Source organism: Tetranychus urticae, chromosome 1 (genome assembly GCF_039701765.1).
Source record: "Tetranychus urticae isolate SD_2017Ah chromosome 1, NJAU_TeUrti_SD_1.0, whole genome shotgun sequence".
Lineage (NCBI taxonomy): Eukaryota > Metazoa > Arthropoda > Arachnida > Trombidiformes > Tetranychidae > Tetranychus > Tetranychus urticae.
In genome coordinates, this window is record NC_142958.1 from 31,805,883 (window position 1) to 31,822,678 (window position 16,796).

General features: G+C 34.1%; 3 protein-coding genes across 7 annotated transcripts; 2 read left to right on the forward strand and 1 right to left on the reverse strand.

Moving 5' to 3' along the window:
- Positions 1–1,279: 1,279 nt before the first annotated feature.
- p120ctn (adherens junction protein p120) lies at positions 1,280–8,899 on the forward strand. Of its 5 annotated transcripts, none has more exons than XM_015928862.3 (5): positions 1,280–1,671; positions 2,276–4,463; positions 4,852–5,106; positions 5,676–5,894; positions 7,271–8,899. In XM_015928862.3, exons 2-5 carry the CDS (start codon positions 2,286–2,288, stop codon positions 7,463–7,465), a joined length of 2,847 nt encoding a protein of 948 aa, XP_015784348.1. In that variant the 5' UTR covers positions 1,280–1,671; positions 2,276–2,285; the 3' UTR covers positions 7,466–8,899. The 5 variants fall into 5 exon arrangements, with proteins under 5 accessions (XP_015784348.1, XP_015784344.1, XP_089122001.1 ...); XM_015928858.3 differs by having other exon boundaries at positions 1,300–1,671; positions 7,268–8,899; XM_089265875.1 differs by having other exon boundaries at positions 1,550–1,927.
- A 1,718-nt stretch (positions 8,900–10,617) lies between these two features.
- LOC107361552 (uncharacterized) lies at positions 10,618–13,214 on the forward strand. Its single transcript, XM_015928391.3, has 2 exons — positions 10,618–12,031; positions 12,116–13,214. The coding sequence occupies exons 1-2, from the start codon at positions 11,962–11,964 to the stop codon at positions 12,787–12,789; spliced, it is 744 nt and encodes a 247-aa protein (XP_015783877.2). The 5' UTR covers positions 10,618–11,961; the 3' UTR covers positions 12,790–13,214.
- Positions 13,215–13,400: 186 nt separating this feature from the next.
- Positions 13,401–15,746, reverse strand: LOC107362155 (uncharacterized). Its single transcript, XM_015929169.3, has 2 exons — positions 14,167–15,746; positions 13,401–14,108 (listed from the first exon to the last, which is right to left on the reverse strand). Exons 1-2 carry the CDS (start codon positions 15,608–15,610, stop codon positions 13,477–13,479), a joined length of 2,076 nt encoding a protein of 691 aa, XP_015784655.2. The 5' UTR covers positions 15,611–15,746; the 3' UTR covers positions 13,401–13,476.
- Positions 15,747–16,796: the final 1,050 nt, after the last annotated feature.

A 16,796-nucleotide genomic window follows, 5' to 3' on the forward strand; every position in this document is an offset into this window, starting at 1 on the left:
GACCTAACCCTTAATTTTTGGCTCACTCAAAAAAAGGTTTTAACAGGGCTTGTCTCTAAATTACGTAAAATTACATAACTACCCAATCTCAACCAGAATCTTGATAACAGAGTCTTTTTAACCTCGTCTACTATTGGTTATGCCCCTACAAAGTCCAAACTCTTAACTCGAAATTCAAAGTTTTTATAGCCCTTTCTTAGTAACCTGAATTCTGATTAAAGTTTGACAGTTTTTCTGACATGTTCAACCATGGCTTTCAGGTTGCGTAAAATTTTTCTTAAAATCCTTTTAGTTTAGCCACAAATATCACACAAAAATTTGACTTTAATAAAGTCACTTTATATATGAATTAGTATATGCACATATTGCGTATTCAGATGTATAACAATGTAAAGTGTCATTTTTTCTTTCATATTTTTTTCTTTCTTTTTTTACCGTCTATTTCAGTCTCTTTTTTATCAGCTTTTCCTGAGTTTCAGGATTGGCTTCTAAAAATTTGTTTATTTTTGCGGCGACATTCAGACCAAAACCTTTCGTTTGCGATAAACTGAAAATCATAGACAGCTTGAGGGCGGAGAAATTTTGACAGAAAAATACCAAAACGGTATTAATATTATGGAGGATGGAGGATGAAATGTGAAAAACATAATAGATCAACTATTAGCTAGTAGAGAAAATGAACAAAATTGTCTGATAACCGGTTTTTTACCGAATAAGCAAAACAAGGAAATAAAGGAATCTACAGTAAAGCTCAAATTGAAAACTTTTTTAAAAAGATTATCTCAAAGGTGAGTCTAACATTGTAGCGAAAATTAGCTTACTTAATGCAAATATTATACGAATATTATCATAATAATTGGAAATAACAAATGCATCATCGATGTTGGAATAACAATTGACTTTTTTTTACGAGAAAAGGTTAAAGTAAAATAAAATGAATCCATTGAACCAGATGAAGATGAAATTGGATTAGTTTTAGGAAAGTGTTTTACAATTGAAAAGGAAAAAATGTAGCAAAGAAAAAGCTGTAACCTGAAGCTACTCAATTTTTCAAGCAAAATGACCGAAAATTTTTTCCACCTTCTTGTTAACTTATCTCGTTTCGTACTCTACTTCAGTTTCATACATTCCTTAGATGATTTAGGAAAACAAAAGGCTTCTCAAGCCAAATTATAACTTGAAAGCGAAACGATTTCTTAGCACTGCTAAAATGCTATTCACTCAAACTTCCTCGCTCACTCAAGAATTTCTTATTCTCTCTCTTTTCTCTTTCTCTCTGTGGTATGCTCTCTCTCTCTCTCTCTTTCTATCTCTCTCTTCTTCCTTTCTTTTCTCTCTTTAAAAATGGAAAAAATTCCTTTCCGGTGGTGTCTTCAGCTTTTATTTCAGCAGTCAGTCTTTCACTGAGTTCAATCTTTCATCTGTTCAACTCTCTGGACTGTCTTTTTTCTTTCTCCTCTTTCATTACCTTTCTTTTCCTTTTATTTTCTCCTGTGTCTTTTTCTTGTCTTTTAACATCTCTCCACACATTTTCACTATCTTTTTCATCAATCCATTGACCAAATTGTTTACACATCATCAAATGTTGACTGTATTATAATTTTAAAGGATTCCCATAATCAATTCATCTCCACCATCATTACATCATTATCATCTATAGTCAATACTGAGGTAAATAAAAAAAACAACTTAATTTTACATCCAAGGCATCTTCTTCTACGTCTTCTATTTTATTTGCTCACTCAAATCGCTAGTCTCACATTGTTCACCTCTTTGATCTTCTCACCAGCTTATACTCGTAGTGTGTACCTTTTCCTATTTTAATTTGATTGTTACTTTTTCATGTAAATATTTCACATTCAATCAGTTTGTTCTGTGCTTTCTATCAAATTGAGTTAATCAACCGAGTATACACACCGTACCAAAGGTATTTTAGTCATCTTACCATTCAAAACTGAAGCAGGTTCCTCTGTTTCTTTTTACGCAAAACCATCATTTGTTAACTCTAGCACTTAGCAAATCAACAACAAACTACATTTTCCAGTGTGTTCATTGTTTGCTTCATTCGAATCATATATCTATCTTCACTTTCTTTCTTGTATTTGTTTATTTTGAACTGTGTCTATTATTAGCATTCCTCGTTAGTCATTGTTATGGTCTTTAATATTGATTTATGATGTCTTTTTTCTTCAATTCTGTGATTTTCAATTTGGATTATTAATTGTTTTTCATCTTATTTTGTTTTGGTTCGACTCCTGATCGGTTTCAATTAAAGATAATTTTCAATGGATAATTATGATACATATGGAGCCGTTGGAAGCAACTATGAATCTCATGGTTATATGCCAAACATGGAGACATACCAGAGGCATGTAGAATATTCCAACTACCGGGACTATCAAATCAATCCATCTATAGCCCCATCAATTACATCCGAATCACCACCTACTCTGAGAAGAGGGCCATCTCTTCATGGAGGACATCAAGCAGGTCCACCTCAGCCAACATCTATGCAACCTATCAATCACATGCCACAATCAGGTTACGATGAGCTCGATTCAACATTACAATATACTCAATTCCAACATGCTTCTCAACCATCATCAAATGGCTATTTAATCCAAGCTCAACCCTCTCCAAATGGTTATGCCGGTAGCACCGGCGGCTCTTCATCTGTGAATCAATTACAAGGAGTGACTCCAAGCCCTGGACCTCTTCCGCCATCATCCGGAGCTGGTTTACCGATGCAGTCAACTGCTAATGCTGGTACTTACAATCCATATGAACTTCATCCACCTTCTGGCTATTTAGACCGCCGGCAGAGCTATGACGATCATGGTACTTATAGTACTGCACCTATGCGCGGTCCACCGCCTAGAACAGTTTTTCCTGAAGACAATCTCGCTGACCCAGGATCCAATCTAACTGGTGACGGTAGTGTTAGATGGAGAGATCCTGATCTTCATGAGGTTATTGAATTCCTTTCTCATCCTAATCCAGTTATACGTGCAAACGCGGCTGCTCATTTACAGCATCTATGTTTTAGTGATGATAATATAAAACAAAAAGCCCGCGCTCTCGGAGCAATTCCTCCTTTGATCAACTTAATTACTCAAGATTCTTTAGAGATTCAAAGGAATGCTTGTGGAGCTTTGCGTAATATAAGTTATGGTAGACGTAATGATGAAAATAAAAAAGCAGTCAGAAATGCTGGAGGTCTAGTGGCCCTGGTTAACTTGCTTCGCAAGACAATTGATAATGAACTGGAAGAGCTTATTACTGGTGTCTTGTGGAATCTCAGTTCATGCGACCCTCTTAAAAGGTCCATCATTGATGATGCCCTCGGTACATTGGTAAATCGAATAATTATACCCCAATCGGGATGGACAAGCAATTTCCCTAATAATGATTCATCGTCCAATGCCAGTGATGCCATGATGCAATCTTCAGGGAATCCCGAAGGATGGTGGTCGGTAATTTTTCGCAACGCCAGTGGTGTTTTAAGAAATGTTTCCTCTGCTGGTGAATATGCCAGAAAAAAGTTACGTGAATGTGATGGCTTAGTTGATTCTCTATTGTTCCTTATACGATCAGCCATCGTCAAGAATGATATCGATAACAAATCAGTGGAAAATTGTGTTTGTATTTTAAGAAACCTTTCTTACCGGTGTCAAGAAATAATTGATCCTGAATATGATAAACATCCAGCTCCTATTACTAACGACTCTCGCTCAGTATCTCCATCCTCTTCTCGAGCAGTTGCTATAATGGGTTCTGTAAGTTCTAAAGTTGGTGATAATTTAGGATGTTTTGGAATGAGTAAGAAGAAAACGAAAGAAACAGCAGCCACTCCAACAGAAAGTAAAAGTCTAACCCAAGCTACACAACAATTGTCATTAAATACTACTGGTATACCAGGCATCAATAGGAGACCCAATGAACCGATCGCAGGAATGGAATTACTGTGGCAACCAGAAGTTGTTCAACCTTACTTAGCGATACTAAGTGAATGTTCAAATCCTGAAACTTTAGAGGCTGCTGCTGGAGCAATTCAAAATCTTGCCGCCTGTTATTGGCAACCCTCTATTGACATTCGAGCTGCTGTTCGCAAAGAAAAAGGTTTGCCGGTTTTAGTTGAACTACTCAGAATGGAGGTTGACAGAGTCGTCTGTGCTGTAGCCACTGCACTAAGAAATTTAGCACTTGACCCAAGAAATAAAGAGTTGATAGGAAAATATGCAATGAAAGATTTGGTATCCAAACTTCCCGAGGGTAACCCACAGCATGACATGGGTACATCAGATGACACAATCGCTGCTGTGTTGGCCACTTTAAATGAAGTAATTTCTAAAAATGCTGATTTCGCTAAATCACTTCTTGAAGCTGATGGAATGGAACGGCTAGTCTATATAACAAAAAACAAAACAAAATATTCTTCTCGAGTATTCAAATTTACATCTCAGGTATTTAAAGTTTAAACTTTCGATTATCCCTTTTTTGGTGCCCAACTTAACAATTCGATCAGTAAACATCACAATTTACACAAAAAATCCGTAGTCAAGATGAAAAACTTCAGGATATTAAAATTACTTTGTCAAAAATGAAATAATCCCATATGTTATGTCAAATCGAAAAAATTCCGAATCAGCAATTAGAATTAAACTCTCCAATAATCATCAATAACTACATTCCGGATACAGCGAAGAAGTCTAGTTACATATGTTTATAATAAATTAATCAAAATTTTTTCGATTGGATAAATTAAGTAATTTTGTTATCCTGAACTTTTTTCAATGTGAATTGACTTTAAATTAATTTCATAATTCTTATGCTTTTTTATTTCTGTTTTAGTTATTAGCAAATATGTGGCAGCATTCGGATCTGAGAGAAGTTTACAGAAAAGCTGGTTATAAAGAATCTCACTTTTTGGTCCGCCATGTAATGAGCCGTAATTCCTCTGGAGGTGTGCTTCAATCTCCAACATCAAGTGCAAATAATACCTTAAGTCGTCCAATGAGTACTCAAGGAGGTACCAGATACGAGGACCGCACCCTTTCCAGAGGAGGTGGCCGGGAAATGAATATGACACAAATGTCACTTAATAGGGTGCGTCCATTTGTGCTAAATTTCTCTAGTCTTTCAATTAATCTCTAGTTGTGAAGTTGACATATCAGCATTTGGAGATTCTTACCTTTATACTCTACTTCTCTGGCCATTCCATTCATTATTATTTCATAATACTATTACTTTTGTCATCAGACCATTTCTCTTATTCAGAAGTTTGAGTTATATCATTTGATAGATTTACTATCTATTCAGGTTATTACTAATAGCTTATTAGTCTTGAGCAAACTAAGCAAGGTTATCAGGATAAATTTATGCGAAATCTATCATTGTTGTCTGATGAGTTTAATTAAACGACTCACTTATGCCAGATCTTCATTTAACTTTCATTAATAATGATTTTGCTTGAACAAAATAAGTTTAAATGATTGAAATCAATCTCTCTTACAATGCAGACTGACAAATGTTAAAGGAAGACTCTTCAATCCAATCCGATTTATTTAACCAATATTCAAATTTAGAGCACAGCTCTGATTGAATGATCATACCTCTATGGTATCTTTAATCCGACTTTGCATTAAATAATAATTTTCTCCTCAATCTTTTTCTAGCCTGAAGAATACCAACTTTCTGATATGGCTCACAGAGGAGCGCCTGAACTTGCTCATACTCCAGCTCATCTTCAAAATCAACAATTAGCATCCCAACAACAACTAGCCCAACAACAGGCCCAGCAACAATTAAATGCAGCTCAACAACAACAACAGCAACAACAGCAACAACAACACCGTCCGCCTGTCGGTGGAGTACAAATTTATCCGCCTGGAGTTGTAAGTTATTTCAATAACTTATAATAAAATACGCCAAATTACTAACAAAAAAATACAGTCGAGCAAACTAACTGCGCGAAAAATCTCATCTTCAAATGGCTTTACTAACCGCTTTATCTTTTCTTCGCATCAAGCTCAATCGCACGGTCTCAGTTTCATCCAGCCAGCTCAAAAGTGCTCCTCTTTTCCCGAGTTTTCCTCTTCTTTTGTTTACCCACTAACATTTAATGAAATACTCGTATTTCACTCAACAAAATGAACCCAACGATAAATCGTTCTTATTCAAGTATTCTGGAAAGCGAATACTAAATTTTCTAGTCCAAGTGAGGAACTTTCCTCTTCAAAAACCAATAGTATCTCAATTAACAAGCCAATGCTTGACAAAGAATTTATTTGTCTCTCTGTTCATTCTCGCATCTCTTTTACTTCTTCCAGTCTCAGGAGAATCAACTTACATAATTTAGCGTCTTCTTTCGATATTTAATACTCCTTTTTTTGCAGTAATCAATATATTTTCACCAATTTCACTGTGCTTATTTTATTCATACCTCTCCTTTTCAGCCAATTATTTGCTGCATCACTTTCATTTTCATCTTTGTCATCTCGATCACTAAACAAATCTCATACTATCACTCATTGCTCACTAACATTCACCTTTACACTTTTCCCCTTTACTTGTCTTCTTCGTTTTCTTTACACTGTCATTTCTCTTCTTAATTTCATCATGTCTTTTAAGTAATTAAATAACAAATAACATTCTTTATGCTAACATTGTCTCTGCTAATTTAATTCGCTTCCCAGGTTTTTCCTCCTTAATCACTTAATCACCTTTACTAACATCTTATCATCTTTACTGTTGATAGCTTGTTCCCTCCAACCTTTTTTTTTAATCATTACTATGCTTAATAATACATTTTTTATGCATAATGATGATACTAATAACGATGCAAAAATAATAATAACAATAATAATAATTGCAATAATAATAGTTGACATAACCAATCATTCAACTAATCTGACCCATCCACAAAAATGGAGAAAGATTGCCTCTTAACTGTCTTCATTTCATTAATTATTCATCTAACCAACAACTCATATAAACATTGTCATAAGGACAGTTAATTCACTTGGGCAAAGAATAATAATAAGAAGCTTATCATGATTCTATTTGCCATCATGCTACTTCCATCTTCTCTCCTCTTTCATCCTGATTTCCCTTTTTGTTTACATTTCTATTTTTCATTATCATTTTGCTTATGCCATGCATTTCAACCCTTTTCCTTTTATTTTACTCTGAATATTGTAATTATATCCTTTGTTTTTTTCTTATTTTCTCCTTTTTTTTCTTCAATTTAATTTTGATTTTAACCTAGAAGTATATTCGTGGTAATAGTACGGAACCAGTTTATGCCCAAGTTAATCGTGAACGGAAAAAACATTCCCGCCCTGGAGCAGATTTTACCTCATCGACTCAAGCTCTCCTCGGATCTGACACGAGTAATAGTTATGATCCTACGACCAATGAACCCATCTATCCTCCTCCAATGCCTGCTGGAGATTCGTGGGTTTAATTATAACCCTTCTCAAAATGCCACTGAAGCTTCATGTGCTCCTTTGATCTTTCAACCTTTCCTATCTTCCTTCCTCTTTATCCTTACCCTTAATACTCCTCCATGGATACCTTTACTCGTAGGTTTACTCCAATTCCTAAAATGATAAATTAATTCCTTAGTACATCGATATTCTAATCTTTCTACTTCTACTGTCTTTGAGCCAAATCAATCTTGTCAATCTCTGTGGTGTACACAATCATTGTAATATTTTTGGCTATCGTCTAGTTTACGCTTATCGAGTTTAAACTATGATTTGAAAATTTAAAAAGATATAACTATATTTCCATGTGTCCACAAACTGAGCAAAACAATACAAAAATGAAGAAATATCAAACATTGGTGATTCAAAGATTTAAAAAGAGACCAAGAAATCAAAGCATTTCATCTTTAACGAAAAAAGAAAGCTGAAAAATCCTCATTTCCTTCATTCTAAGTGCCAACAATCTTAATCTCAATCATTCAACCAAGAGCAGCATAAATTGACTATTAATTCTTCATACATTTAATGTTATAAGTGTCCATTTTCATGTTACCTGTTCAATATTCTTGCTATATTTCACCTGGAAAAAGCGCTTATTGATAATTATTACCTTCATCGTGTTAACAACCACAATTATTCATGACACACTATTTTCATCTCATCATCTTTTTCCTGACTGGCGCCACATTTCGCCTCATTTTCCTTCTACTTTTATATCAGCTACCAAAAAGAAGCTATTTCTTGCCCTTCCTGAGTTCCTCTTTCAATGAAGTTTTCATCTTTTTTCACCTTTAGCTTAGTAATCGAGGATAAACATTGCTTCTTGTACAAAATCAATCTCCTGGTCCGGATATTTCATACTCATCTTGACCTTTTCCTTTTCCTTTTTGTTCTTGTCTTTTGTCTTCTCTTTCATGACAAATCTCTTCACATTTCATGTATTTTTTATCAAATATTTGAACTTGAAAAACTCAATTAATTTCACGTTGGCCGTGATTGTGGTTAGACTTTGAATTTACTGTTTCAATCAATCATCATCTGCTATCTGTAATCTTATTAGTTTACCTCGAAACTCATCTTTGGACTTTTCCCTTTTCCATTGATTGGTTTTACTCCTTTCCTTCATCCACTCTATGAATCGCCCTTTATTATCAACATTATCATCTTCATCTTCATCTTTCATACACCTTGTACTTTTGCAAAATCAAATGGTTTGGTTAATCATGTTCTTTTATCTCAGTTATGTTTTTCTTCTTCTTTACCCCATTAAATACATCAAACCTCACAACTACTTGAGCAATCTTTCAAACGTTAAATTGAAATTTTCAATCAATAAAGAAAAGTATTCGAAAGTAGATTTCGCTTGGAGATCGATACACCAAGAATACAACAAAACGAATTTTCCATTGAAATATCTGTTTATTCATTTATCATTCCTCTAATGGATACATTCCTCAAATGCCTATTGCCACTTACAGTCAACCCACATTGAAATTATCTCAATTCATGATGAAAAACTCCTTGCCTTTCCTCGAATTGAAACTAATACATTGCTTAAAATGTTCATTGAAAGGTTGAAATTTCATCAAAATTTAATTATTCATTTGTTCTTCGTCAATTCATGGACAAATTTGCAAATGTTGATTGTATTATAATTATGATTTCGCAAAACTTTGCTAGTTTTAATAGTCGCGAGGATTGTTTGCATGTTTTACCGAGTATTTCAATCGATTGAATGATTGATTAATGACGAGAAAATTAGATTAAGAGAGAAGAATATGAATTCGAACGCAACTGGAACGTTACAAAATCGCATGTTGTCCAGCAAAAATTAAATAAATAACTTTGATCCACCTTTCATAGCCATTAACTAAGCGATAGTTCATTTCATTCCGACATGAATCTTTGTGATTTGACAAAAGGGTTTAGGTTCATCTCATTATGAATTTGGATCTTTTCAATATCAATTGGCTGCATAATGGTGAGAAGTATAGAAGTGCTGTGTTCCCTATTGAAATCTCAGGCATCACAGATGTCTCGATAACCATGAGATTATCTACACCATAAACGAGATCAGGACAACAATAACCAATTTTTATGTGGAATGGCAGCCGAATGTGACAACATACGAAACTTTTGATAAGACACGAAACATGGCTTGAAAACCATCAAAATTTTGAAATAAGAAAGATGGCATCAAAAGTTTTTTTCAATTTACCAGGGTCGATTTTCGGTGATGTTATTCCCCTTCAAAGTTGTTTGTTTGGATTAAATTAAGGCTATTTACTTGTACAGTCGAGACCCTGAAACATTAGACGGTTAATTTCATGTACTCAGCCGCGGTATAATTAAAATACTTGAATTTCAAATATTGGAATTCATTAAATTGTCTGTTGAATTGAAACTCTATTCTCTTTGAGCATTGTCTCAATGTCCATTGATATACAAATGACTGATTGTTATTTTCAACTCTTGTTAGCTTTTTATCAGGACTTGTGATCATTCAATTTAAATTCGAAACTTTTTAATTTCTCATGACATTATCATTTATTGCCATGAAAGTCTATTCAAATGTTATTTGTTTGCATCTTATGGAATCAAAATTTTCCCTAACAATAAAAAACAATTCACAGAGTGGAATAATTTCCCTTAACAATGAAGAAAGCTAGTGATGATTCTTAATTAATTCAGATGTTGTTTATCGCTTGTGCTCAATGAAAACTTTTGAGTAAAATACCTTCATTATCCTCTTTGTCATCATGTTAAACGCCATAAATGACAAAGTTACAAGTTGAAGGTTTTGGTGTGGTTGTCTGTGCAGCTGAACCTGATTTCGTTGATTCATCGGATAATGGTGCAACCACAAAAATGTGCGGAGAGGAACCTTCACTTTTCCTCTGTTGAACTAATCGATCGATTACTTCAGCCACTCGAGCACCAGCACTCTTTTTATCCTTTTCATCTTATTCAACTCTTGGATGTCCGATCGAAGATGTGAAACTGAATAAAATGCACTGTACAATAAATTACATGAAATTGTTTAAGTTTTGACAATCAAGTTTACTTCTTTCCTGACCAATTGGAATTGAATCTTGCAAGTTGAAGTCATCATAATTATGCATCTTGAATTTCCGCTGGCCTTCAGTGGTTTCATATTAACTCATTTAACACTAACAATGCTCAAAAATCAAGAGATTGATGGCTTTACTTTCAATAATATCATCATTATATTTGCAATCGAGTCGATTGGAAAAAGTTAAATTGTATTTAATAAGATGAGATCATTTCCGTTGATTGTATCCTTTAGTCAAACAGTTTGATCTCTTCCTTAAAGAAGGTGTTCACCAAATAGTCTTGATCATGGCGATAAAAGTCACCAACAATGTTGAGTTGGATTGAGACAGGTGAAGATTAACGGAAACAATTAAGGTGATTGAGGTGGATAAAAGGTCATAGAATTGATCGAGGACATCTAATGATTTGTCTGACTACCTTTGAAATAAAACCAACTTGACAACTTGTCCTTTTCATTACAATTACCTTCTTGAGATTCGTTTTCAATCAATTTCTACCTTCGTTCTCATATTCTTTTATGCAATTGTCTTAACATCAGCTAATTATCCTCTCAATTCAGGTAAAATACAAATAATAACATCACACAATATTGGGTTTGAAATTAAATCCTTTAATTGTTTGGTGTCTTCAAAAATTTCCCATTTGCAATCTCAACTCGTTGTATAGCTTACCAGTTTGGAATTGAAAATGGCTTTCAAAAAAATCTTTTTGGTATGTCCATTTGGCTTTATCTTTAGGGTCAACATAATTTTTGCTACAATCTGACCAAAGAGGAAATTGCCGAATTATAATATATCATGATCATCTTGATGACTGAATTTTACGCTAAAACTTGACTGTTCAATACCAATTTGAACACAAAGAGAGGAGCTAATAATAGACTAAATTTGTATCTGTCTAGCCAATTTATTTTGGTGCATCATTTCCTTATTACACTGATTGTCCCGATTATCTTGGACATCCTGATCATCAAAGAGTTGACGTTTTTGTCGATATATTGGGTTGAAAATTAAATTTGACTAGATGTTAGGTTAAGTAATGAAGAGGAAGAATGAATAAGAGTCAAAAAGGGCTAACTGTAAGATTTGGACTAAAACACTGGATGTTTGAATTTTATCTCTTTTATTCAAGGCTATCATTCCCTAAACTAATGCATCATCATTCTTACCTTATATTCATATTCATCATCATCTAACTTTTGCTTCTCTTTCCCGTTTTCTCACTTTCTCATTCTTTTTACAACTTTGTCTCATCTCAGTTTGATTGATAAAGTGAGTCCAGACATTCAGATACCTTTCATTACAGCTTCAACTTCACGCCGAACTTGATTCCAAGCAAACCAACAATTTTTTATACAAAATTTCTTCGATATTTCCAATCTCAACCAATTTTGTTCAAAATGTCTTTAACTTTGCAAAATTGTTTTCTATCCTTTGTGCTTCTCAACCTTGTGACCACAATTAATGCTGGTTAGTATTGTTATTGTTTGTAAATGTTAAAAAATCTAATTCGTATTTGTGTTTATTATGTTATGTTGTCTTTATTTACTAAAGTCCCTGTTATAAGTGCCGAAGGTTTAAATTCAACTTCTACTAATGAAACTATCCCTGATCCCGTAAATATCAATGGTTCTGTGGCAGTTTCGGATACTACTTTACCACCAGTTGAGTTGACAACAACCGTGGAAATGGTAAATTTGAGAAATGCTAGATCAGAGGAAGAATCAGTAAAGTTGGACTCAGAATCTCCAAATAATCCAGATCAAGAAAGAAATAAATCTTCATCCATTCAATTTCCAAAAGATGATATTGATAAACAAATTTTGAATGCTACTTCAGCTTCACCCTCTTCACCAGTTGCACCAGTAATCAAGGAAGATGCTACCGATTCACCAAGAGACATATCTGAAGAAGGAATGGAGTCTAATGGCACAATCACCGAGGGTATAATTGAAATTTCATCATCTTCGTCCACCATAATTGATGCCTTATTCAACACCGAAAAACCTTTGGCAACAACTGCCAATGCTACTGAAATTAACTCGTCTTCAACACCATCTTCTGATGCTTCAATTGCAAATTCAGGGGTTAGGGTTGGAAGGTCACAGTCAGATACAGTCGAAGATGAGATTAATGCCAACCTCACCCAAACTCTTGCTGCATTAACCACTTTATCCTCCATTATCAATCAAACAAGCGTTAATGATTCACTTTTAACTGTCGTTTGATCGATATCGAGAAAATGAATATAATCATTCTGTCCTTTGAAGTAAATTATTTAAATCAACAATTTCTCACTTGAATTGTGTGTAGAAAAACTTTTTAACCAAGAAATTGTCAATTGGTTCTTTGATTGGGTTAATCAAAAGCTTAAATTTAAGCTATTTGGTACTCTATTAGTTAAAGAAAAAATTAACAGGATAACATTGACAATTTCTGATCAGGAAGTTTCATGACAATCTAATCATATTTTATTCATCATGTTGTGGAATCAATTTTTGCTTAATTTAATGAATTGGCTCAACTAATTCGTTTTGATAACGTAACGCCCAAAATACTGTGTATTACCGAATTTCAAATTGATCTAAATAATTAATTTAGATTGGAATGTATCTTTTTTAATTTGCTTAAATAAAAAACTAATTTCCCTTAATTAGTGTCTCTGCACTCAATAACTTAATTCGTAAAGTTTAATACAGTCACCATTTCGTAGTTGCGCGTGAAATAGCCTTAACTGGACGAAGAAAGAAATATAATTGCAAGAATATTAAAAATCTGTTTTGATAATTTGACCCGAAATTTTTGTGAAGCACGAAATATAATAATATAATAAAACCTGTTATAAAGTCAATCTAGTTTAGTTAAAAGTGAATTTGATGTTTGTGTTTCATATTAATCGTTTTAGTCCTATGAACTTAATCATCAATTTCATAGGGCACATAGTCGTTAATTATATCATCTTCGTCAGTAAATGGCAGACTTTGAGGTCTCAATACTCTTCCTCTCAGCATATCTGCTGCTCTCTCAGCTAATGCTATAGTAGGAGTAGCTGTGTTCCCTGTTGGAACCTCAGGCATTACAGATGTATCAATAACCATGAGATCCTTAACACCATAAACATGAAGATCAGGACTAACAACAGCCAGTGGATCATCAGAAAAGCCCATTCTAGCTGTGCTAGTCGAATGCCAGAGAGTGAAAGTTAGCGTCTGAGTAAGACACATTAAATAATCATCTGAGTCAAATGCATATCGGTCACAATCACCCAATGATGAATTGAAACGCTCAGCTCCGACTGATTGCATGGCCTCTGTTTTCGTTATGTTAAGAACCAATTTGCATCCTTCAACCATGGAACCAAGATCACGAGGATCAGTGAAGAAGTTGAAATCGATCAAAGGAGGATCTCTAGGGTCAGCAGAGGCCAATTTAATTGTACCAGTGTTTCGTGGCTTAACTAAACTTACTGCATACATGGTTCCATCGCTTCCGGAATAAGGCAAAAAATATTTAAAGTAGGTTTGTCGATTGAAATTCAACAGATAACCTTAAATTGAAAGAAGGTTGTTGGATTAGCAAACGAAATGGATTCAATTCGTATTTACCTAAATAAAAGTTTGGAAGTGCTCCTCCAATGATATAACTAAACTCGAGTATTTGAATATCCGATCTCTCATCCTTTGCATATTTAGTTCGCATGAATCCATTTACATTCAATCCAGGTGTTGTGAAAGATCCCTTATGAGACGATGCATATTCAGCGATACTTTTTGCGGTATCTAAACGCGGAGCTACAAAACTTGTCCCGAGATTTGTTTTATACAAAAGAAAGGTAAATGGATGATCTTGTAAGTTATTGCCAACTCCAGGAGACTCATGAACTGTTGGGATTTTAAATTTTTCCAACTGATCTTTCGGTCCAATTCCTGATAACATCAACAGTTGTGGTGTTGCGATTCCACCAGCAGAGATGATGACTTTACTTCGGGCAAAAACTTGATAATTCTCATTATTTCTCGTAAATTTAACTCCAATTGCTCGCTTTTCATCATCAAATATAACTTTAGTCGCTCGTGAGAATAAAAGAATATCCAAATTTTTACGAGAAGAAGCAGGTGCTAAATAACCACGACCAGTTGACCAACGTTCACCATCTCGAATATAATGTGAACCATATTGGAATCGCATTTGATCTGCACCATTGTAGTCTCCAATGTTAAGACCATATTCACGACAACCTTCCAAAAAAGCCTCATCTACTGGGTAAGGATCTTGTATTTCTGACACTGGCATAGGACCCTTAGTACCATGGTACCCTGGTTCAGCTCTCGGGTCTCTTGAATCTTCCATTTTGACGAAGTAAGGAGCCATAGCTGAGTAATTCCAACCTGTGGCACCTAATTCTTGCCATTTATCGTAATCTGATGGATTGCCTCTAACATACAACATGAAGTTAATAGAGGTAGAGCCACCGACCACTTTACCTCGAGACGCTGGAATCTTTTTGTTGTTCAAACCCTGAGCTGATCGAGTTTGAGGTACCGAGTAATATCCCCAGTCGATGGGCGTTTTTTGTTGTAAGAAAGCAAACAAAGGAATGACATTAAAGTTATTCTCCTTTCCACCAGCTTCAATAACTAAGACACGGATATTCGGATCTTCCGTTAATCGAGCAGCTACTGTTGAGCCAGCAGCTCCAGCTCCAACAATAACATAATCATATGTATTGTTATTGTTGGATGGTTTATCAACATCAAGCGAGTAAGGAGACGCTATCGGTCCAAGAGGTGAAGCAATTATTGTACCGAGTTGACTTGCAGTGTCAAAAAATTTTGAATTGAAAGCTTTTCCAGATACTTTTTGTAGCAATTCGTAATCAGGTACATCTCCTGAGACTGGAATCGAATCGAGAAATTGTTTAAAAAATGCAATACTGACATCTTGAAATGGAGTTACCAATGGAACCAACGGTGAACCGTTTAATTGAGTCACTGATAACTGGACTGTTAACAACAAAGTCAAATAAAATATAATCAATGAAATGTTCATAATGTTTGAAGGAGTAGACTTTTATCAATGGATCTAATAATCAATGTAGCGACAAGATTGTCGCTTAATGTTTTGAAGTGATTTGAGGTAAAGTTAATGGTATTTAAAACTTTTGAACTCATGGGTAGACAGCCAATGATTTAATCTTCTCCTTAACAACTGTTTAAAGTGCATAAAATTTGCAATTAATTTATTATTTTATATTCATGATGAGTCGATGAATTTACAAAAAGTTTATTCAAACGCTCTTTATTTGTATATTGCATGTAGTAATGCTTCTGCACAATACAGTTAAGGTAATTTAAATTATTATTTGATATCTGTTTATATCTATTATTATGATTTTCATCCCACTCAATTTGAAACTATTGAAGATTGAACAAGTCATAGGAATCACTAGATTTTGACCATTAAAAGATTTATTCAAAGGATTCAAAACTAACTGTCCAAACATGAATGACACAGATATGTGTAAATGAATATTCAAACTGTTTAAAATATTTGAATCACTTTACAAATAAATTGATTGTTCTGAAGCATTTACTTATTAAAATCAGCAAGTTATCGAACTACTCTAAATACTCTAAACTACTGTAAATATTAACTCAGAATTTTCATTCAATTGGCTCGTGGAGTTGGAGAAACACATTTAGAGCTAGTAAAATTAACTTTATTTGTCTTCAATCACAATTATTATATTTGCTTTATTTCCATGATAATTGCACTAAACTTTCAACTTATTGCAATTTTCGTGAAATAATGAACGAATTTACTTACTAATGAATATCCTTCAAGCACATCATGAGTTTGAGTAATCATTAATCAACGATTAACTAATCTGTTGTGAATTTTATTTCTCAAAATAAGTGTACTCTTGTGATGTTCACCAAAGATCACATCATTAAAATGCGTTTCATAGCAAAATCTGCTTCCCTAATTACACAAAAAGCGATCAAAGTTTAACCTGATTTTATCGAAAACTGTTCCTGAAAGAAAATTTTGAAATTATTCATGGACTCAGATTTTATGTCCACACAAACCAACTCAGTCTAAGTAAGTCAAAAATTAATTTTTATCTGTTTTTCTCAATTGTACCAATTGTGGAAATTGATTTGATTGTGTATTTAAAAACAAACTTAGCGTTTCGAAGGCTAAAAGATCAAAGTTTCTTAAAGCTGCAAATGGA